Genomic DNA, 25,141 nt, shown 5'->3' on the forward strand with positions numbered 1-25,141 from the left:
CACATACATACCTCTCTCACCACAACATACATGACATCACACCTTCTTTGTCTTTCAACCCTTGTTGAGGTCAAATAGATTGAAAGTCTCAGTGATCTTTTTTTACTGTCTAAATGTACTGTCTAAGCGTCATCTGTTTCCCTCTCTTTTGTGTTTGGCATAATTGAATTGCCTATAACATATCTACATATTTTGTTTCAGTCATACGTCTGAACAGCTGTCCTATGTATATAGGTCAGGGGTATTCAACTCAAATTCAACGAGATCCAGTTAGAGAAAATCTCCACATGCAAAGGTCTGGAACATCAAAATGTCTCGCTTGCTTTATGAATTAGTGTGATATATATTGAAGTGGCCTGTAGCTTTATCAACGTCTGCATGTAATCAACAACTGACTGCCAATCAAATAAAGAAAGTACAATTCATAAACAACAATATTTATTGTCAATTAACATTGAACTATACAGATTAAAATACTGTGGATATGTGTAATGTTCCTCTCGGGCTGCATTTCAAAATAAAATAGAGAAAATAAATAAAATAGCTTTTGAAAATGTGTGCATCTTAAAAGTGCTTAATTTTAGATACATAAAATAAAGTGTAGCAGCAGCTTGAGTTTCCGTTTTTCTTTGTTAACCGTTTCACATCATGACCTAACAGTTTCAGACGATTATAGAACACTATCAGTCTTTACACATCATAACAATTGAACAGTTTTAAAGTTTCTCTTTCTTTCCCTTTTATATTGCAGTCCCTCACTCACTTTTTTTAATTCAGTTTGAGAATTGAGCTTGTCTTGCCAGGAGTTTAAATCTGGGCTGAAATGGTGTCAGGGCCATTCTCATACACACATGCAGGATCTCATTGGTTAGCCTCGGTTAGCCTGCCCTGGAACGATATTTAGTTTTCATTTTGATCCTGGTGGACTGATCATATTGGGCTCTGAGACTGCTTATTTTTTGTGACCTCAGTTCTGACTTGAGAGGGAATGTTTGGTCAAACACTTTGTGTTTTGTCTCATAGTGGCGTGTTGGCACTTTTAATGAGCGCCACGGTCTCTGAACAAATGAGACTCACTGGTTCTGTGCTCCCAGTGGGCAGGATGAACATGAATGAGTCCACTCAGGGTTAAAAGCTCTGTTCTCACAGTCCACTTTCCTCTTCTTGGAGAGCGCCATTTGTCTCTTCCTGTCTGCCGCTAACACGCCTGTTCACTCTCCTCTCCGCTTCTCTCCCTGTATCGCTAAGTATTCTCTTCACTCACTTTCCTCTCCGCTTCTCTCTGCCGCTGTCTCGTCTCTTCTTCTGTGTTTCTCTCCCTGTATCGCTCACTCCTCTCTTTCGCTCCCTGTCGGTGGCGGTTAAAATTGAATCGCCCCGTCAAAATTTAAATCCCCTATTAATGTATTAATATACTCAGGCCTTTGGCCTCAACTAATATACAGTACCCAGCAACCTGTTCCTGTTTTGTTTTCTTCAGCCTATGTATCTGTATGATTATTATTACTTTTTGTTTTGTTTTGTTGCTTCCCATTGTAAAGCGTCCTTGGGTTTCGTGAAAGGCGCTATATAAATTGAAATTATTATTATTATTATTATTATTATTGATTATAGGTCCAGGTCCGGGTCCGTATAGGTCGGCGTCTGGGTCCGGATCCGGACCGCGGTCCACCTGTAACTGAACTATTTATATATGTTCACTGATCCAATAGCGACCATCACTCAGAAAATAAAAGAAAAAGAACAGACTTCTTCTTGGCCTGAAAGTCAGTGTTTTTTCATGTCTCTAACAATGATATGCTTATTATTGAGCTTTTGATTTTGTTATTCAGACAGCCATTATTTTTTTAGTTGAATAAATTCACAAGAGGTAAACAAAACACCTTGGCTGTAAAAATGTGTAAAGTGTGCACATCCCACTAAGAGTGTGGGAGGATTTATTAATGCCAAACATTGTATTTTACACTTTTAAACTAGTGTTAATTAAAGGGTGCAAGTTAATCCAATAACATGTTCTAAGAGGCATCATAAATAATGAACCTTTTACCTTTATTTTGTTGCTCACAATCTTAAAATAAGGCAAGGAAAGTCTGTCAGGCACTAAGGCTTTAACACTTGAACATTGGAAATGAAAGATTCCTATTATACATCAACTTATCTCATAACGTCAACAATAAACTACAAAAGTAACTTGGGTTTGTTCTTTTATTAGTTATGTTTTTTCACGCACATATCTTCATTCCCAAATGCATCATCATTTATTTGCATACATTATCATAATTCTTTTTTTTACTCTTGTGTTTCTACCTTCAAACTAAATTAAGGTTACATGCTGATAGTGTTCGATGTGTTATATCACAGGGAACAATGTAAAGTGTTAATGACAGTGTCACTTTCACTTGCTGCCAAAATCATCTCAGAAACTTTGTTAACTAATTATGCTTTATTCATTTTGGTGGATTTTGAGATATTCTCAAAATTAGCATATTCAAATAACTTCAACGCTGCAAGCACAACTTCCTTGCACTTCAGAGAAGGAGAGTATGACTTAATCAACACCACTGCAAAACATGTTGAATTCATTTTGTAACACTATTAATTGAAGTGTGGAAAACTCAGGAAAGCAATGCTGCCCGATCTACCGACTTTTAGATGTATTTCAGAATTGCAATTTCTTTAATAGCCTTATTCCAAACATCACCTTAAATAGCATGTCCCATTAAATGAAACATTTAACATCATTTGACACATTCTCTTTTGTCTGTATCACTTGGGAATTACTATGATCATTCTTCGCCTGGACGCCGTTACTTTTATATACCTCCTTATTACAGACTTCAAGCCAACCTAATGGGAATGTAAAATATTAATTCCACCTCATTGAGGCTGACAGATTGTGGATTGTGACTGACACTTCAAATGCAAACATCAGCCTAGACATTATATCTTATAATTCAATGATAGCCACATTAAGGTGGTAAAAAAAAAAAACATGAGGATGACAGCAGAGGAAGCAGCCTTTTATTCTGGCACTGCCTCCTATTGTCAGTGGAACACATAACCATACAGGATGGCATGCTATTCCACTGCACATTATTTGTTCTCTAGCCGATCATCAGTTGGCCCTGCTGTATGCCTAATGAGCGATAAATAAGGTTTAATTCAACCGACACACGTCGCCCATCCTTCAACACTAAGCATGATGGCCTGGGCGAGATTCCATTGGAATGATATGAGGGCAATTTTTCAGCTAGTGGGACGGTCGGACATTCACAGGCATTCCTTTGGCTTCAAGCTCCGCAAGTTTATAGGTCTATTAGGAATTCATCAAACAATGAACGCTATCAATCTTATTGTGTGAGTGTGCCCTGGGTAAAAATAAGATGAAACCCTCCATTATGGGGCCTCCAAAGCCTATTTGCCCTCCAAAATTGATCTAGCATTGACAATTTACACTTAGGGTGACCTTTCATAACTGCCCACATACTTGAAAGCCAATATTGTTTGGAGAGTGAGCAAGGAAAAAACACAGCCCACTGCAAACGCTCCAGGATATTATTGAATATGATAAGCTAGTAGACATTTTTTGCTCTGCAGTTGTTGATGTTCCAATGGCAGGAGGGCTGAGTACATTTTACATCAATGAGGACCTATGCAATTAAGACATAAGACAATATATGGCACATTTGTTGAGAGTTCTGAGTCTATAATAAGACCAGGTCATTGACTTTATTTTAAGTGTTACTATGGGTAGCTATAGGCTCCACATGATAAGTCTCAGACATGGAGTTGTAAAAGGGCATAAAGACATCAAAAGGGCAAGCAGACAGCCCCCTGTCGATACCCTGTACTAAAGTTGATACCTTCAGTATATTTCAAACAGCAAAGGGGGGTACTTAATAGCAGGGGCAGGGGCGAGAGACCCCTAATTTCCTCTTAAAGAGACTGCCTTTTATTAAGATTTGATTTATCCTCCCAAAATGGCTCCATGTCACACTTCACTAACTGTATTTCATTTCTTGGCAGAGTCAAGCAACGGATCAGTTATGCGTCAAGGGTACTCAAATGGTACATCAAATCTATATTTCCATGATGGGGTTTCGGCTGTGGATAAAAAATGATCGGGTCCAGAGAAATGCCCTTTGGGTCAATGATCGGGACAATGGCTTTGTCTATGCCCTCGGACGTCAAAATGTAAATGTAGTGGCTGTCCATGCCTCAGTCCTTTTCAATATGCCTTTCCCTTTGGCTGTTGAAAAATATCCTTATCTATGAGAAGCAGGTGATAGATTTAGACCAGCACGTCTCTACAGTGCTGTGCTCCCATCTACTCTATTGATATCTCACATCTACTAAGCAATCCAAGCTACAGGAAAAAAAAGTACCCACACCCTCTGGGTCTCATAGCCCCAAATCATATTGGCTCTACTTCCTGTAGGATCACCTCTGGGGTCGCCGCAATGAATAACATCTATCAACGCCCTGAAGTGGAAGCCAGGAGCTTCTGGAGGTAAAAGGCTTTAGTCCTCAACTCAGAGAGCCTACAGCAACAGTCCCTATCTGATATGTGACACAAGCTTGCACATGTGTGCGTGTGAAACAGTACAGGAGAACAACTGCTGGAGAGGTTGAGAGACAACAAGAGAGAGATAAAGCGATGTGTACAACATATGTGTGAGCAAATTAATTGCTAAGGGAATTGCGATCACTATCGCATCATGTGATGTAATTTAAGAAACAAATGGGGGATTTGCCACCAGATCAGGGGAAAGATGAGAAGATGAGCTGCCAGGCTGAACATAGTATGGCTGTCTACATCAGGGTGATGTGGATAACAAACACATAAGAAATAAGTATTAAAAGATCATATAAGTCAAAAAAGGGGTTAGGGAATGTAAGAGAACCAGAGGCCATTCTTTATTGTTGCCACCGTCTCCTTCTTACAGACATTTCCCTTTAGTATTTTCATCTGCCTCCTTGCACATGTATCCCCTTTCTTCCCTTTAAAATTTCATGAGAGAAAATAGGTAATTTAATCTTCATTAAACTTACAGGGGGCCCACTCTCTGGCCTGACCGGCTGAATTAACTGCGAGGCCTCGGGGGATTAGACAGTTGGGCTGAAATTCCGTAACCCTGACAAGCATTATATCATTGCATCTCTATTTTTTAATGGGAATGAGATGATCCCTCCCTCTTCAATGTCAAATAAGTCCTTAAGAGGCTTACTATATACAGTAGAACACAGGAGGGAACTTTTGATGGACTGACTTGTGAAGGTGAAGAGAGTAGGGCAGAGGAAAGGAGATAGGTCCTGGTTTGGGATTGTAATGACGTTGAAAAGGCAGTAAATAAATAAGATTAGCTTGGTCCTCTTTGAAATCTGATTGATGTGTCTTTTGGGATGCCCCCCATGAAAGACCTACTGAGTCTGTGGCTTTCATCCCTGACCGAAAATCGATGAGCCAGGATGTATGAGAAGCTCCTGCCCTCTACCCACCAATCTCTTGCAGGATACCCAGGTAACTGTCTCACAATAAAGAGTATCATTTATTTACTATCGCTATTCAAGTAGAGCTTTGACATATAAAGCGCACTGTCTTCAAACAAATATACAGTGTTCAACCAACATGATTCAACACCACTGAGTACTTGATAGATTATCTTCCTGAAATGAGACTGAACGTAAACCTGAACATAAATGCTTTTCTGGTCTCCATCAATCCATCCAGCTTCTGTGTGTTGAATTAGGACTGGCTGGTGTAATTGCATAACACATGAGTATGGCCTCCCGGGTTAGGTTTTCCATCTTACACAAAGTGGAGACAAGGAAATGGGAAACGCTTCCGGAATTGGGTATAATTGTGACTGGCGGCGCCTTGAATTGTGTTCTGTCTGACACATGAGGTAGTCTACGGCAGTATAGTTTAGTCTGAAGGACGACAAAAACTACACGCCAGGTTTAAATGAACTTCTTTGACGTAAGTGGAGATTCTTGTGAGCGACTCTCTCTGGTGCCCGCTGCTCGTTTGAGGATGACAGAAGGTTAATCAAGCTTTAAAGCATGAGATTACAACAGACATGACAAGCAGGATAGAATAGATTTGGCACACTGTCTGATACAACTACTCGAGGAACCTTCTCCACTAATAAATGCAGGGACTGAAAAGCTGTCATTCTGCACGTCAGGGAGAAAGCAAATATGTACCCAAAAAAGAACACAAACATGATTGCTGCTGTACTGATCCGAAAGTCAAAACTGAATTCGGTAAATACTGACTAGAACTTGGAAGTTTCTCCATTTACAAAAACCCAACGTTTTTAGTGGCGGGAATGTCTTTTGTCACCAAATTGTCCGTCGCTGGGGAACTTAACTGTTTACTTTTTACAGACCCTTAAAAAAACTGCCTTTACCTCAAACTGTGTGTAATGGTTTTTGATTGTCCCTCCGCAAGCTTTCTAAATCTGATCTGGAAACGAGTTCAATCGCTATAGAGCGTAGGCATAGGGGGGATATGTTTCATCTCATGAAAGGGGACACAAATAAATCTTTAGGCACATATTCTATGCTGTATAGCAACTGAACTTATTTCCACATTCCATTAAAAAAAAAAAACCATTGAGCCTGCATGTCAAAAGGATTTTCCCCTCTCATCACCTCAGAGTAGAGCATCCATGCAGCTGTTTATCAAACCATACTTTAGGTTCCATATCAGTAAACGGGGACCCACAGTGAATAATACATTTTGGTAGCATAGTGATGTGTACTAGCAGAAAAAGTGCACTGGGAAGGGGCTGATGCAGGGAGAGAGCCATCATGAGAAGCACAGTTGTCTAGCAAGTATAATAAACTAGGTTGCAGTCATACAGAATGTTCTATTTTATATCAGGCAAAAACAAAGAAAACATTCATAACCCATTCAAACATTCAACATAGCAGCGCTACTCTGGGGGTTCATGAGTATCCCCACGTCTAACCAGAGATTGTCATTTAGTATGTCCATAAGCTGTGCAACTCATATCCACCAACAAAGTATTCCACATCTTTAAAGACAACATTCATAGCTATGTGTCAGCGAACCAATGTCCTCTCCTTGCTTTGCTTAAATTACCTTAAGTTTCTTCTTCTGATTTGAACTATGGTTTTTCTGAGAAAATACATATATATAAAGAAATTTGTTTAGCGAAACACTCAATAGACTTTTGACAGATACTCCATTAAGACACGAGCATAATGTCAGGTACTTGGACATGCAAACACAACAGATCAAATATATATAATAGCGAGAGACATTTTTGAAACACGCAGCCGAGTTGCAGCCAATTCATTCTAAGCCAAATTTGCCTAAAAGTAGGCCTGCACAGCATAGCTTACAAGACAAGAATCCTTCAGAAACAGGCATACAAGTATCCAGGTTGCTTTGCACATCAGTGAGACGATGAAATAAAAATAAAGAAATATATCACACAAAACCATTATTTGTATACTGGACAGGTGTTTCCAGCAGAACATTTCCTAAACATTGCCACAAGATAGCAAATTATATATCATGCTGTGACAACATAGGCAAACAGGAAGAGCAAGACAATGAGACGATAACTGGAGCTGCTCTACAAGGCAGAAATGATGCATAGTAAATCAAAAATGATTTCCTTCAAGTAAAGTGACCGCTGCCAGGATTGTATTAGTGTGACAGGATTAAACATTGCAGATCAAAGGGCTAACACGAGGGCAACTTTAATAATAGTGTACTTAACTGTATTGGATCTTAAAGGTATTGAATGTAATATTGACATCATGTCGTTCAGCAGCATTATTGTCCATTACAGGCTGTCCAGTAAAGAGTTTCCTTCTCTTGTACTGCACATGCTAATTGTATGCTATGCTTAACAAATATGTATTACTGGTTTTGAAATATATTGTAATATGTTTAAGTTATATGTGTTATTTGAACCTGTTATTTGTAAAATTGTTTCACATGCTTTTATTCTAATGAACACAGGGCATCATTTTGTTTGTGAATTCCTTTTGGCCATTAACAAAAAGCATGACTTTTTAATGTGCTTTCAATAAACTAGGGTAATGTTATCTTATGCCATACTTCTGCTGTGGCAAGACTTAAAATGGCATGTTGCATTTATTTTGTATTGTCTGCTCTAAAAATATATATGTGCTAAGAGAATTGGTTCCTAACACAGATCATAAGGGAGAGAATAATATCAACGTAAAGCTCTACTTGTGGTCTTTGCTAAATACGTATTAATACAGACCAGTAATAATAAGTCAATGTTTTCACATGACATTGCAAAATTGAAGTTTAGGACATTTTAGACGTCTTTTTTTCTCAATGAGGAGCTGCGTGTTAATAGGAAGCAGATGTTGTCTTGGCTGTAAATCAATTGAATTTAACACTTCCATGGTTGCTTTTTTACATAGAGTTAATCTTACATGTTATACCTTGTTAAACAGTTGCCTAGTCAAGTTCAGTAACACAGCACAATTCTCTGCATGTTGTAGACCAGCTCAGCTTAAAGAAGGAAGGACTTGTGAGTTATCTAGCAAAGAGAAGTGCAGCAAGAGACAGGTTCGTGCTCTATGTGGGTTAACAAAGGTATTTTAATGCACACACCTAGTGTTCTGTTACCATAGTTAGCACCCGGCCACCGAGAGGATGGACTGGAAGGGCTTTGATCACCTGCAACAATGTTGGTGATAAAAATAAAAAAAACAGAAAAACAAGAAGAAGGGAAGGATGGAGAAAAGGGGAAAGAGAAAAGGCCATCAGAGGTGACACATTGCAGATATAAGGCAGGACATATCCACTCCCAGAGTTTTGTGAAAAACACATTTTCTTAAAAAGCTGCACACACATTTTTACACAGACACAGACTCAAGTTAAATACAATCCCAAGAAAGAACAAGATGTGAAGAAAGTAGCTGGTTATTTTTTAATGATAGGCAGAATTATAGGTGTTGACATAAGAGTGAAGTGTGTGTGAGTAAGTGTCAGAATTATTTTGATGAGGTTTATATTGAAGTTACATGATCTGTCATGCATTATATATTTAGACATGGTCTTTGATTAACAAAAACATTAACACATAATTATGTATCATAACTTGCATTACATTGCCCATGATCATAGCGTAAAGGGTTGTTTAAGTGTGATAATGTGACCCAGGCAGTGTTAGAAAAAGAGACAATATGTCCTGGCCTTGTCATCAAACGGGTAACTTTCCCCCCTTACTTATCTGTAAATAATGATCTTCTTGATATCAATTCAAATGGACCACATATTGTACACCATCAGAACACATATCTTATTTGACTAATTCTGCTTATAATAACAATAGATAATCAGACATGACACTAATTGTCACTTTAAACAAAGAGTACATGACAGTCGATTTGCAATTGTAAATCCCAATTGTACATTTTGCCCACTAACCCTTTTATAATATATATTAGACAGAAAATTACTTTCTGAAGCTTAAAATGATATGTTCATTTGTATTGCTTGCTTTGCAGTGTGTAGCCTGTCTGTTGCAGACTCACCTTATCCAGCTATGGTCTGATTTTTCGCTCCTCTTTTTTTTCTACCATGATTGCAACTGTGGAAATGACAGCACCTGTGGCTCTTCCACAGAACTGTGACTTGCATATGAATTGACCCTGGCACCCCGACCAGGTGGAACTCACCTGGGTACAGGCCATACAACGTGGCAGAATGAAATATTTTAACACCAGGATTACACTAAATCAGCCTCGGTCCAACTGCAGCCAGCATACATTATCATAAGTGCTTTATGAATGGCACAGGGACAATATATTGCTAATGACCTGCACTGGGCCACACATGTACTTGTTTCTGTGACAGCTTTTCTTCATTGTACATATGTTACTGTTTAATGTGTGTACCAATCATGAATCCTTGGAACCAGACAAAAGACATAGGACTACACACTAAGTATATCAAAACTGTAGAGCAAAGATTGTTGCATGTGATGAAAAGGAAACCATTAACAACTAGAAGGGTTAGGGTCCTTTCTGCACACAGGTAAGAGTATAAATTGGCACATACCATTTCGCGGTGTCTTTTTTCTCCGATCACGGAAGGCAGCTCCGGACTGCAGGGCTTCCATTAGGCTATCCATTACACCAGTCTCATCTCCCTCTGTAAAAGAACACATGATATAAGCAAACATGTTTACTGGACCAAACATACATTAACATAACTAATTACATAATAACATGCATATAGGTCTTTACATGTACAAACGCACACACACACACGACTGGTCTAATTGTAGGTATTCTGGAGTGGAAACAATGGATGCCCTCTAACTAAAGGTGCATAAACAATCACCTTAAATCAAAACAAGAGTGAGCTGAATGAATAAAAAAATATTTTATAGAGCACATGCCTGAGTGAGACAGAGGCCTGTCACTCAGGCCTGTCCTTTTTTTTCAGTAAACAGTTTTAGAGGAGGAAAAATACACTTAGACTTTAGCAACTAATACAGGCAGAGGAGCCTCAGGATGAAAGCATCCACTGATGGTCATTGACAGATATTCTTTCTGTGGCTAACGCAGGGGAGCTAAGTGCTCTTTACAAAGATTTAGTGGGGAGCCGCTCGATACCCGGGCGCTCTATCATTGTTCAGTCAATGACACCAGGACCGGCCTTCGAAAAACATTCCCCCTGCCCACGGTTTTAGCTGTCGTGTGGATCCATGAAACTAGAGAACTGGAGGCAGTTGGCCTGCATGGTGAAAAGACAGGTAGGAGACATGTAAAGTGCTATGAGGCCAACAGCATGACAAGTTGTGCCCACACTGCACATGCAGCATACGGAAAGAGAGTTCAAAAATAAGCTTAAGTTCCATATCTGGGTCATCTATCTTTACGCCCCAATACTAATGAGTCAGAGGGACACCCTTTTTATCATTGTGGTCCAGAACAGACATTATTTTAAACTAGGATCATTAGGGTGACTTATTGTGGAGCTGGAGACTTGGCCATCAATTATTTTACATACATGAGTGAACTAGCTCTTTCTCATGTTTACCATCGGAGTCCAGGCATCTTGTTTTTGTACTGCGATAAGAGCTAGAGCAGAAGGGTAATATTCGACAATAAATGGAGACAACTGCTACTTTCAGCACAAAGCCCTTTTTCAGACACTGTGGTGATCAATCTTTTGTTATTCTCTTGTTCCCAAAAAGACACGACACTCAGCCAAATTGAATTTATGAACAAAACACGTTGACACAGAATGCTACACGATTAATATAAGGAAATGGCACATATTTTTCCATTATCAGAGAAAGTAGGGCCTGCTTATGCTTTCACCTTCTCCTCCAGCAACAAACCAACCAACCTGCAATCATTGATGCAAGTGAACGAAGACAGAACAACTAAGAATAGAAACACATTCTTAATATATTTTAAAAAAGCAACTCTTCACTCATACTCACACACATTTCTGTCTATATCTCATTCCTTGCCTTTCTTCCTCAAGTCCTTCCCAAGGGCTACTTATAAATCAAAGTATATGTTCCGGCTGTGTGCTGTGCTTAAAAGCAATTCCGATTAAATCAAGCTTAATTAGACCAGCTTTATCAGAACAAAACCAAAGCTGAGCCAAGTAGTGCTTATCTCAAATTGCAGCACTACACCTTAGATAACAAGCTCATTGGTTTAAAAAGGGGGAGCATGGGTTTTGTCTACTGTGGACCCAGGTGAACAACTTGCAGCTTCTATAACTGTATCAACTCCAAAATCTCTAGCTATCTTCTTCTTATGTAGGCTAGCAAGGACACATGGTGTGTCTGACAGAAGGTAGAACGTGTTAAGTGGCAGGTAAACATTTATCTACAACCACCTTGGCACAATAAACTTTCTGACAGCCCCTTCTTCATGGAGACCTAGACATCACAGGGGGCACCTGAGACTTTGATGAATGTGTCCTACTTCTAGCTTAACTGTAGCACAATTCATCATTTGTAATGGCCAGGACTTGGGAGCAGTAGTAGACTGGGGTTCAGAGAGAGGAATGCAGACACAAAGAACCACAATGACTAAAATGGGAAACATACTCCCAAGTCACTCCACGGTGCTCAATTAACTATGTCCTATTGGACCAGAGCTTAAACTCGAGCAGACCTTACTCGAAGCAAAAAATGGTCACAAATGAGCTTTCACACTATATGAACTTATTAATATAGTCCTATATATGCATGTAAGTGCCTTTACTTAACAAAGACAAGGGAGCCCTTAGTTGAAAAATAAATCAAACTGAATATTATTTAACTAGACTTATTCCAGTAATCCTCAGAGCAAACATTCTTCATCATTTATTGTATTGCATTGCTTTAGTAGACATGTTTGCCTCATTCCTGCAATTTACTCTTGTCTTATTTTGAGATGTTAAACTTAGGGCAAATATTCATCCGCTACTCATTAGCACCAGTGGTAGATTGCATGCTGGGGAATTACAGGAAAGCTAACCTTTTATTCCCAAAGATCTTTCTCAAGAGGAAAGATCCCCTTTGCTCACAGGAAATTGCTTTCTAAATGGGTTAAGATGGGCTAAGACCCAAGACATTGACAAACCCTTCCAGTGATGAAACACCTTGGTGGGCACCTCAACAGACAGCCCCGGGGTCCTTTAACGGTCTTATTAAAGATTGTGGAAGTGCTTAACATGGTTGCGGCTTTTGCACTTTTAGGTACTTTCTTAAATAGTTAAACCTTTAAGAGCCGAAATAAAGCTATGTGAAACTTTACCTCCCAGAGAGTGATGGTGTACCTATTCCATATCTTTCCCTTTGATCCATGCCAACATCCAGTCTCTCATTCACCCTCTTCTATACCTGAATATCAGGTGGTACCTTGACCCAAATGTGACAATGAGCCCTAGGGATTGGCTCACTCTGCTGTATATTTACAAGAGGTACTATCACATTCTCTAATTAAGAGGCATAACAAGAGCAATGTGCTCTCAGAAGGATCGGCATGAAAGAAAAACAGATTCGTTTTTTCCCTAATAAAAAATAAATAAAATACAGTCAAAAGGGAAGAAAATGGCTGCAATGTACCATTCATCAACCCTAGCAGCTGAACACCAAGTGGAGTGTCAACAGTTGTAAATGGAAGTATAGGAAAGGAATACGTAAATATATTGTAAGTGTGACTATCAGAGAGGAAGATGTAGAGGATATAATGAGAGAGGAGGAAGAATATACATGTAGGGAGAAAGACAGCGCCAGGGAGGCAGCGAGTGAGAGAAGTGAACAGGGTTTCTCCTGGTGTGCTTGGTGGAGTGGGTTATTGAGAGAGACTAGTGGAGCGAGGTAAGACACAAGGTCGTAAAACACCTTCCTGGATACTTGACGGCCTGAGCCGTGTGACATTTAATTATTCCTAAAACATATACTGCAGTATGCACGGACAGGCACACATACCCTTGCCTCTGTTTGTAAAACCTGCCTATACATTTGAAGTGATTCGGATGCATGTTCTGTATTTGTAAGTCTATTGGTTCGACTGTATCATTTATGGGACATCATTTTAAACTGACAGATTAGTTTTTGACAAACAAAGACAGTTAGGCATGACGAGCGTGAGGCAGATAGAAAGTGTACTCGACTAATGTTAGATGCAAGATGACCTATACTCATGGCTGATCACGGCAAGATCGTTTAGAGGAGACAAAGGAATCCAGCCAAGTCTTTCAGAAAACCAATGCATCAGGAAGCCTCCATATACAACTTTTGAACCTTAGTCAAGTACCATTTAGGAATCAATCAAACAAGCTACATTTATGCAAAACCTGACATCTAATTTGTTTATTTATACTAATTAAAAAACAAGTACATAACTGCAAGTAAAAGAACAGCTGTTGCCTCGAAAATGTGTCAAAAGCATTTCAATCATCCAAGCAAAAAACATTGTATGTATTAAACTAAAATGCTGGGCTTTTTTTTTAAAACACCAAAGGCATGGCATTTCTATAATTATGCAGCAGTGTCAACAAAGCCTGTTCATAAATTCAATTTGCTATCTGTCATCTCCTGCATGTTGTGCAGGGGAGAAAAAACACAGTGGATCGATTGAGAACTCAATTTCTGATGGCTCGCATGCAGCCTTTGTGATTCATGGGGGAAAAGAGAGACAAATACGTTTTAGAATTCTAAAAAGCATGTGTCTGGTACGTGTGGGTTTCTAATATATCGGCAAATTATGACATCCCTTATACCACAAGTGAAAATGGTAACAACAGTGGCATGTTAATTGGATAGATAAATAACAGTACGAGCATACAAAGTAATGACATTTGTCAAAGTCACATATTTTAATCAATCACAGCTACATATCCTCTGAATTTATTAAAGCAAAGCACTCTGCTTCCTAAACAAATTAAAGTGTTTGAGGAAAATCAGGGTCTCTTATCTGCTTCTATCTACTATCCTTCCAGTAGCCAATCCCTGAGTCTAATTTGCACTGTAATGAGATCTAATGAGTGCTTACAGGCCTTGTCTTTGATGAATTAAAACCACTGGAAGAGAGGAAAACAGTAAGAGGTTAACCTCTCCCCAGTCGCCCCCCATGACTCCAGGAGAGTATATGAGAAAGAAACAGATGAATAAAGAGCAGAGGAAGTGTTTACTTGATGCATACTGTTTTTGAACACATTTGAGCCCATCTGTTCCCCTACTGAGAGTCACCTGTGCAATTAACCTGGACCATTAGCGGTGAAACAAAAACCTCATGGAGGGGGGGTTGTTGCTTTATGGCCAGGTGGAGAGGCAACATATACACATTATTTTAATCTTGCCTCCCTCTCTCCACTCTAGCACCTGGTTTTGTGTTACTTTCACTTCTGAATTCAGGCTCAGTCCTCTAGACCGACACAACCACCTGCATTACTCAATTTCCCCCTCCTCTACTCTCTCACTGTCTGGCTTTGAGGGGAGTCACCCCCCTCCCTTCACCCTGCTTACCTGCAGACCCAGGCAGACAGAGACCATTACTGCCACAGAGAGCAAATAAAACACAAGTGCCGGAAGGACAGCAGTCCTTCCTTTGTTTTTCACTCTCTCCTTTTGATTCCATCGCCCTGCAGTCCAACCAACAAACTCTTACAAAAGCTTTGACACAATGACCATGAAAACTTTTCAGACATGCCACTGCCTTTACATTTTGGGCGTGTGCGTGTGCATGTTTGCTAATCTACTGCAGTGAAATAGAGAGGAGGAAAAAGGGGAACGGAAGGGTAAGATGGCTAATAAAAAAGACAGATTTGCTTGCTGATTCATCTGAATTGTTTTACTGTAACAACTTGATGAGCAAACCCACTCATGTCCTCCCTAACTGAATTAGGAACGCTCCCACAACCCTCCACTCCAGGGGGAAGTGCATTGTAGCTTCTACTTTCCTATTGATATGAGCCCCTGTGTGGCGCCAGGGTCAGGGGGGGAGAGAGGGAGGGAAAATGTGAAGAGGGCCGCATGTCTTGAAGATGGAAAAGGTGGGTGGGGGAGGTCAGAGGTGAATTGAGTTTGACATGCATGAAGTAAAGATAAGTATTGGAGGTAGGCTGGCCTGGTCACTGCAGGCCTGATCCCGTACCCTGGAAGAAAGAGAGATGTCCCCACTGCGAGAAACTTGGGAAAACGCAGAGAGAAGTTGGATGTCGACAAGGGAGAGATGAAAGTGGATTAGCCGCCGTGGCGATTTGCATTCTGTTGTGGAACGGAGGCCCCTGCGATGCCCCGAATAGCTGGATGCATGAATAAGTAAACAAACAAAAACAAAAATAAACCCTCCATCTGGATGGATGCTGCCAGGACCCAAGTGGGAAACAGTAGGGAGGGGAAGTTGAGAGATGGGGGGGGGGGGGGTGCTTGCAACGTAGCAGTCACCACTCTTTGCTTCCTCTGCTGTAATTTACTTTTACTGCCTGCGGGGCCCCGCCAGTAACCATATTGCTATTGCTATCTATCCACTGCTTCTGGCTAGTTTGCCCAGTAACACCACCAACACACAGGGGAGAGCTCCGACCGAGCAGTGACAGATGTTAAGATGACACACTTTCTCCAGGCCACAGAGGGTCAACATGTCAGGGTGCCAGCAGGGCCACGAGACCCTGTCCCCATAGCGGAGTGGACCACGACTGATGCTTTTCTATAGTCTGGCTACATCTATTTTTAACTGCAATATGGTAGACCCTGAATTATATGTATTTTCACTGTGGTCACAAATCAGGGGATAAACAATGATGGGTCTGCTCACTGTTATCTGATCTAAATGCTTGTGTGGATATTGCTATGTTTAGCAGTAGTGTAGTACCTCTGCTTGTAAGAAACACTCTTTTTTTTAAAAATAAGACAATTCCAGTGAACATGTGTGTAGTCTGCATTTAAGGTTTTACTTTCATTCTGGTTTCCTGATGATGAGGTGCTTCAGTGTACATGTATGCTACCTACCACAGTGTATTTTTACTATAACTGGGAGGTATATTGCAATCTGAACACGTTCTGCTGCTAATTCACATTCAAATGTGTTTACATGCTCAGCATTAGAAGGCTTTGTAATGATACAGCAACAGGAAGTGCAACTGTAATCCTCTATTTTAGTGACTGTGTGTGACTCCTCGTCTACTTTAAGGACCGTTTATGTGCTTTTCTTTCAACGGATTGGCTTACATATTGCAGGGGAAGTATGTCAAAGAGGATGAGGTGAAATAGGGCCGGTAAGATCAAGAGGTGCAGGTGACAGCAGTTTGGGTGAACCTCAAACCTTTTATCACCTCTCACACTGCTGCTCTGACATATGGATGGAAACTACTGCCATGGCAACATCACAAGGTCTTATCACAGTCACATATGGCAGGGCATAGTAACTGTACAGACATTAGCATATGGAAGTGTTCATACAAGGGTCACTTATATGGATTTTTTAAATAAAAGGGATGTCAACGTGGCTTTGGAACGTGGATGCTACAGTATACACATTGTGGGTTTCATCCATCCAGGGCAGTGTCTATTACCTATTTTACACATATGTGCACATATGGATAGTGGATGAAGAGATTTGGAATCGAGATCAAGTTAACTTCTGAACCAAACCACACGTGGGCTGTTTGAATCAGTTCAAGGCGGTGCTGTCTGGGGAAGCTAAATGGATTTGACAATAGGATTTGATTGTCTTTGTAGTGAGGGTAATTAGGCTTGATTGACTGTAAAGTGACTGGTGAGGTCCAGATCTGGAAGTGGAAATGATCAGACACTTTAACTACCCACAAATTAATGAGATTCAACTGTGCCTGAGCTGAGCAAGGAGAACAATTAACTAAAGGAAATGGATAAGACACATGCAGATGGTAGGATGAGTATAGTGAGTGTGAGATGCAGACATAGACACGCATATTGGAATGAGAAAGAGAAAACAGGAAAGGCAGAGATAGCTGATGCATAGCTCACTTCCTTAATTGTGACCTTAACTTAATTGAGTTAAAGATAAAAGATAAAAGTGATTAAAAGCTTTAAGGTGCAATTCAATTGGTGTTCTTTGTCTTTATCTCGATGCAAGAGAGCGTGCCACACAATTTAAAATAACAAAAGACATACCGTAGAGGCATAAGGCAGGCGGACAAACGTGGGCGATACTTTTCCCTGGTCTTGTCTTTAATTGCTAATGAAGTATTGTATGTATCCTATCATTTTCAAGGGCTTCCTTTAAAGCCAGGCTTGTTTTCCTCATGCTGACAGTTGTTTGTAGACATGCATTGGTAATCTTATCATTTGGGGTGTTTTATTGTAATACCTTCATTCACAACACGTCATTCAACCGAATGTGTTTAATTATTTTCATTTTATTGATTATTCTCTTTTTCTACAGGTTTCTAGTCATGCTGCCTGCTCCTATGGGTCTTATTTGAGATGCAGTCAGCCATATTCTGTACGCCATCATTGCTTGAGGCAGATTCAGATTTCAACTCGAGATATAGCACAATCTAATACGCTGTTATTTATTAGAATGGGTGTACGACAGCAGATAATCCTGGTGCCCTTGTTCATGTCTTCTGAGGTAATGAAGGAATTCACCGATCTATACTCAGTAGTTCCAGAGCATCCTGCACATCCTGCACATCCTGCACTCCGGATAGACTCAAATGCAAGGACAAAGAAAAAAGCAATTTGCTCAGAGTTTGGCATTCCACTGCTGTAACATCCATATGCAGATGTTGTGAGAAATCCTTCATCTTTATAATTCATCAGATATTACAATTATATACCCAGAGATGGACGCCATCTCATGACAAAGAAATGACACTTTAGGGAATAAACAGGGAGCGCATTTCAAGGCATAGTGCCATAAATCATCATTACATTCTGGAAAGGTCTGTCCTTCGTCTGTTCGTTATATTCTGTAGCAAACATGAAGGTCAGCTTTAGCTTTCTAACACAGGATTCATTTCCCAAGCTAAGCTGAGGAATGGTGAGTCTTATAAGGCACTTTTCTTTTATCTACTTAGGTTTCTGACCTTCACGTCTCAGTACGGCTATCTCCCCCGGTGATATTGTTTGCCATGTCGGCTGTGCTGTGGAGACACTATGCAAACTTATATAGCTAACCTGTTCACCCCAACACTGGCTGTCAGCGCGTGTCAATGATCGCCTAGCTGGTATGGCTCAGACGCAGGTATGCACTGGCCATCCGGCAGCTGTCAGTGTCACACAAAGCCATCAATCCACATCTCTGCCACTGTCATTGCTGACAGGGCATCGCCGGCCACAGACAGCTGCATAGAAATATGCCAATTTAGCTTAGCATGCCCAACTAATAGACACTTGAATTAAAGTGCTACAAAAGTTACTCGCAATTTTTTTCAGGGAAATGCACCAACAGGACTACACTATGATGAGGCAATACTAACTATAAATTAAAAACAAGTGATCCATCAGCCAATTAGATTACAAAAGGTGAACAATATATTTTGTGTATGTGGGGTCTTCAATGTGTATTATCTGACAAATGCTACATGTGAATCTTCTTGATTGTGTGGCTATATATACATAACATTGATCGTACTGTACTGACACTGCAGTCAAAGCCTACACTAACTTGGTTTGCATGTATTTAGTAAAGTCAATGCCTTTTTCTTTTATAGGGAAGCCCACTTTTATTTATGTAAACAAACACTTGCTCATCTTGTGTGAAAGGTTGACAAGGAGGGTGCATAAATAGAAGCTGCAGGCCCATCATTGTCAACATGCCAACCGCTCTCTGCAGAGAATCACAGAGACCTCCTTCTAGCAGGCCTTGCTGAACGGGAAATATGCCCAGACGACAATCACTTGCTAAAAAAAGGTTTTTGGAGAAGGAAGGAGGATGCAACTGCAACTGAAACAAATGATTTAAATCAAAATAAAACCCAATGTATTGATTCAGTTAAAATGACAAGGAACCATTCACTGCCAGCTGGTTCTTAAATTATTTGACATTTTGTTCAATATTGTTGACTTTCTTGCTTTGCAAAGTTTAACATAATAAGACCCGCGTTTTTAACGGAGTGATTGAGTATGAGGTACACACAGCTTCCAGCTGTTGCGTAAACAAAGACAATCACATTTATGATGATGATGATGATATTGTGTTCAATAGTTTCGTAATATTAACATAAACACTTTGACAGAACCTATTCTTCCACTATAATATTCTCAGAGAACAACCTAATGAACGGTTCTGCATTCTGCTGCTGTCTGCAAGCTGTTGCAAAAATGTATTGACGCAGCTGAGAGGGCTCCAAGTTATATAGAAAACATATATATCACTCTGCGGGGAAAACTTAATCATGAAACTACATTTGTTTTAGGGTGTTAATGGATAATTGTATTTATATTGACATAGTTGTTTCAAAAGTGTTTTTTCCAATCAAGTAAGTGAGGACATACATGTTGTTAAGAACATTATTTCTTCTAATATTACATGAGAGCAGTTCGATTACAATTCATGCATGCAGTGAAGTAAGATAGCGGACATTTGGGGCAACCATAAAGGTTGTTGTAAAACGTGCAGGCTGCTGTACAACCAATATGCTTTTACTCTTGATATTCCTCAGGTTGGCTATAACAATGTTTTGTAGAGGTTCATATGGTGGAGGCTCTAACACCTGCTGCTACAACTATTGACTTACTGAAAACCATACTGTATGAAGCAAGTCTAAGAAAAGTTCACAGTGAACATGTTAAACACAAAGTTATACAATATTCCTCTTGGGTACCTGGGGGAAATGCCTGGCCTGAATAACATGTTGAAATAACTTTTTTTGTCCTGGTGGTTTGTTTATTTCTATGTGCCTTATGCCAAGCTGCATTGAGCTCAAAGCATGTGGGCTTTCCGGCTCTGTTCTAAGCTTAGTGGATTTGACTGGGATACACAGTTGACATGTGGGGGCAGACACTTGCCCCAGATGGGAGCACTGACCCCCGTGATGCCAGCCGAGCAGGCGGCCAGAGGGCCTGCATCTCCTCGCCTTGGAGAAAAAAAAGTCCAGATGCTTTACCATGCTCCGGCTTTTGACACACTGTGCATGCTGCTTGTGACATTATTTCATATGCCGCAGTAAAAGAATAACATTACTTTGGGTTTATTCTACAATGTTTAACAATGATTTCCAGTGAAGTAAAGTGATTGCGTAAATGTGGAACATCTGGTCAGTTCAAGAGAATATGGGAATCCACTTAGAGAAAATTAAAACAAATGGGGTGACCGGGTAATGATTTCATAAGCTATTTCCTACATTAGGATTTCTAATACTTCACAAGGAAAACACGTTTAGCTCGGCACTTGTCTCATCTATCAATCATGCTGGTTGAAGAGGAGCAACATACAGTATACACTCTTCAATGCACTTGCATAGGGTATACAGTATTATCAAGTTGTATCAACTGGGAAATGGCAGGAAAAAAATATGAAAACAAAAAAAATCTGTTTCCTAAAAGCATTTGTCTGCTTCCCCTCCCCCAATCTGGTGTCATCCTGACAGAAACTAAATGAATTAAACTCTCATTAAATATGCATTTCTTTGTTAATCATTTTCAAGCGAAGAGGATTAGGTCGCAATTTGTGAAATGACATCAAATCTATCGCTTCTCAAAAATAGCCTCTTGAAATTGCATTAAACACAATAGTATTATCCATCAAACTGTTTTTAAAGCTCTTTAAGGCATTAAAATAAGTACATCAGTAAATCCATTAAAGAGATATTGACCTGTAAATACTTCTGTTAATACAATGGCAATATGTTTACTCCATCTGTTAATGCAAATGGGTTTGTAAACATAAAGAATGTGCTATATTCAGGTCAGCAGACCTACTTATCTATGCGTGTGTCTGTCTGTCTGCCTGTCTGTCTGAAGACTCAAAGTAATGAGTATGAGACTGGAGATTTATTTCAGAGCATGAATTAGCCTTTCAACCTTACAAATGCAAAATTAATGTGGACATGTTTGGCCATGATTACATAATGGTAAGATGAATTAAAAAAGCCTCTTTGTGCCGAACACTACCTTATTTTCATCAACCTTCACAGAAAACACGGCTGATGCTCGGCATGAAATATTGACGTGAAAGGGCTCCTCAAATAACCAACTCAAAAATATCTGAAGCACACATTGAATATTAGAACAGAATGAGAGAAAAGAGCCCAGACTCTCAAGCCAAGGCTGTCAACTGGAGAGGAGTAGAGGCAGAGAAAAGAAAAATGTGCAACAGGAAAACACTGCATATCGTGCTATACAGTATGTGTTGATAAACAGCTTGAAGAGAAACTGAGAGAGAACACAAGAGCTGCTGTAACCTCCAACCTGCTTCTGGCTCAGATTTCCATTCACATAATCCATTTCAAAAGCTTGATTGTCCTTTCTCTGATTGCTTTGCACATATAAACGAGTTAGTACAAAATGAACTATTCAAGGTTTAATGAAAATGTGTAGTCAGTGCAGGTAAGAACCTTGGAAGGGGGAACAAGCAGCCTCGGTTTAGCATATATTGAATTTGAATGAAAAAAAGTGTGTTTCATAACTGCCAAGGTCATTGTGTTTGCGACAGTCCAACGAGCTAGGTGTTGGTGTGGAGGACAATCCCCACTATCTCCAAGGCTGCAGGCAATGTTGCCCATGTCATCCTCATGTTTTATTCATGAAAGTCATATTATGGCATTCAGAAACTGAGATCAAGATTTGCTCTGGCAGAAATATTTAATATCATACCTACTTCTCTACCCTTCTCCATCTGGTTAGCCAGCATGAGAGAGAGGGGTAGACAGACTCCTCCAGCTCAGCCATGTTGGATTATTAAAAGTGAAGCTTTCAAAGAGGTCACTGCTCAGGGAAAAAAAAAATTATCTTGGAGAGTTTGTGGCATACTGAAGACTGTCTTGTCATATTTCCCAATGTGGCTGAGCTAGAGGGAGGTTCTTGGCTGGCGCTGACATTTAGAAGCTGGTGAATTGTGGAAATCTCAGTCTGTTTGTCAGAAAATGGACAAAATACCACACTGACTACTTGCAAAGCCCCTTCAGGCTTGAAATTCCTTCTCAATGTCATTGGCATAACCAGACACAGGCATCCAGCTCTGTCGCCCTAATTTTTCATGTCGGAACAACGGCAACTTACACTGATCAATAAACAGTTTTACTGGCAGTGCTGAAGGACAATAGAGTAATTCAAATGATTCACAACCATAAATATAGCACGCTGCCCGCAAATAGTCACAGACTGGAGGAATGATCTTTTTTCTGTCGTGTTGCTTGTACATCACCAGTGATAAATAACAACAGGATGATGGTGTTCTAGAGCCTTTTAGAGCCTCTGTTAGAAGTCAACCACAGCTTGCCGTCTTTATGTGTGATCTACATATTGCGTGCCACAATTGCAAAATATATAAGGGTCCAAACTCTTTGTAATTATAAATGTCTACCTTTCAAAACTGTTACTAATACTGAATTATAACACTCTTTCTTTACATGTGTTATCCATTTGGATATATATGTGCATCTTACTGCAGAGAAGAATGTGTTCTTTCTATGTGACCATGGAACAAAACAAGCTAAAAGTAGCATAATCTGTCTATTGTTTGTAAGCATTGCTATGGGAGTAAGTATAAGGAATCTTCACAGCTGCAAAAGACGACTCCCCCCACTCCTACACATTATTCTCTTCCTTCAGAGTTCAAATCTGTGTGAAGCACAATTCCATGAAACCCCCTCTTCTATCCTCCTGTTCTCCTCGTCCTAACTCCCCACCTGCCTCCCCGTCTCTGCCTCTGTGGTGGCGCGGGGAGAATTGGCATACCTTTGTTCATGTCAATCAGCTGCTTCTTCTTGTGCTGGCGCTCCTGCTTCTCCCGCTCTGCTTTCTCCTTCGCCAGCTTGGCTCTCTTGATCTTCTCCTCCATCTCCTTCTTCTTGTGGTTCTCCTTCATTGCTTCCTGATAACACACACACAGCCATATATATCAGCTTCTTGCCTCTGCTACCATCAGTTTATTTGTGTTTTTGTTACTGTGTGTATAGTGTTCAAACCAGCAGCATCTCATCAGCAGTATTTCTTTTTTCTTTCTAGTCTGAGATAAGCTTCTGGAATAAACAACATATCATGCCTTGTGTCTGGGCTTTTTAATATGAGTGTATTTGTCTGCAAGCCTTGTGCACTACTTTACATAGTTCCAATCACTCACAGGGCATTTTTGTTGTCAATAAAACATCAAAATATGCTTCTAAAAAAAGCAAGATGATAATCACACATATGTAGCATGCTGGAATGGGATACACGGAATATTTCCTTTGACAATATTGAGGAGAAAAGAAAAGTGCAGCAGCAATGTGCCAGTCTCTGAGGATGGAGACAGAGATATCACCTTCCTCCTCCTCATCCTTCGTGACCGGCCAAAATGTCAGGAAGGAGTCAGAGACAGAGAGATAATCAACGCTACGGATTCAGCCTTTAAAAATGTGTCAGTTTGTTTTTGTGCCAACAGAGAGTAAGATGGTACCATGTGACCTTTGCGGACAACACAATGTTCTCTCATCCCAGGCCTCTAGCAGAGCCTTTGACAGGACCCATCATAGGTACTGGTGTTTGTGTATAAACGTGTCATACTGTATCCGTATGCATGCAAATCCACTGTGTGCCTATCCTGTCCATTGGGATCTCAGTGATTCTGCTCATATGTGGTGCTCCATCTAATGTATGCATATGTGTAAGTGTGTGTGTCAGTAAGTGAAGGCATGGCCCTGTCGTTGCACTGATATAATAAGTGGCGACAGTACGCCCCCCCCCATCTAATGCCCCTGTGGTCCTGATGTGTGTGTCGTGTTGGCAGCTAAGACAGAGGGATTACAGGGATTGTGGGGAAGGAACGAGGAAAGAGCAGCTCATGATGCTAGTCAATAGCAGAGCTTTGCTCCTTGTCCAAGGACACGAGCCCTCATTGTCACTGTCTCCTTGTTGGATGACAAGGGCAATGACAGAGAGAGGGAGAGAGAGAGAGTGAGTGTGCTTTTGTATTATGTGCATTATACAAAAATAAGATGTTTTGCTTTGTCAGCTGCTTCCAAGTCGATGAACACTCAAAAATCAACCTACATTTTATCACTTCATCGCGGCTGTGTAAATGATACAGTCACGCTCTATAAGGGCTATTGACTGTGTGCACTTAGCTGCTGTTTTGAATTAGAGAGGATGATGGAGAGATGTGCTGCATATTCAGTAATGCAACAGTTAACAAGTGCATTCTGTTTAAGTGATGGGCAGCACTGCCAGCACAAATCAAATATATTTCTGTCTTCATTCGCTGACAGGACAATTCATTTTTGAAGAAATATCACAGCATAAATCAACATGTACAGCATAAATTGGCAGATAAATTATGCAGATTACAAATAAAATCCTGCCGGCAAAACTTATTTTAAACAAACAACTAATTCTGACTGTAAACATGATTATGCAATGCAATTATGTTCCTCTAATCACACAGCACCACTAATTGCCATAGTAACAAATATGTTTTCACAGATTTGTTCCCTCCACCATTCTCTTTGACGGCCTCCATTTTGCCGCTGGCAACAACT

At 40.2% G+C, this 25,141-nt stretch overlaps 1 protein-coding gene across 10 annotated transcripts in view; it reads right to left on the bottom strand.

The window, feature by feature from the left end:
• The window catches only part of diaph2 (diaphanous-related formin 2), a 402,550-nt gene that overhangs the window by 34,772 nt on the left and 342,637 nt on the right, over window positions 1-25,141 (bottom strand). For 8 of the 10 annotated variants that reach the window (XM_034208121.1, XM_034208120.1, XM_034208122.1 and 5 more), the window contains 3 exons: window positions 23,364-23,499; window positions 10,082-10,174; window positions 8,630-8,695 (listed from right to left, as the gene is read on the bottom strand). In XM_034208121.1, coding sequence (XP_034064012.1) covers window positions 8,630-8,695; window positions 10,082-10,174; window positions 23,364-23,499 — 295 coding nt within the window. The remainder of the gene's footprint in view (window positions 1-8,629; window positions 8,696-10,081; window positions 10,175-23,363; window positions 23,500-25,141) is intronic. The other 2 variants (XM_034208119.1, XM_034208124.1) reach the window with 2 other exon arrangements.

The sequence above is a fragment of the Gymnodraco acuticeps genome, unplaced genomic scaffold (assembly GCF_902827175.1).
Source record: "Gymnodraco acuticeps unplaced genomic scaffold, fGymAcu1.1, whole genome shotgun sequence".
In the NCBI taxonomy this organism is placed as follows: Eukaryota; Metazoa; Chordata; class Actinopteri; order Perciformes; family Bathydraconidae; genus Gymnodraco; species Gymnodraco acuticeps.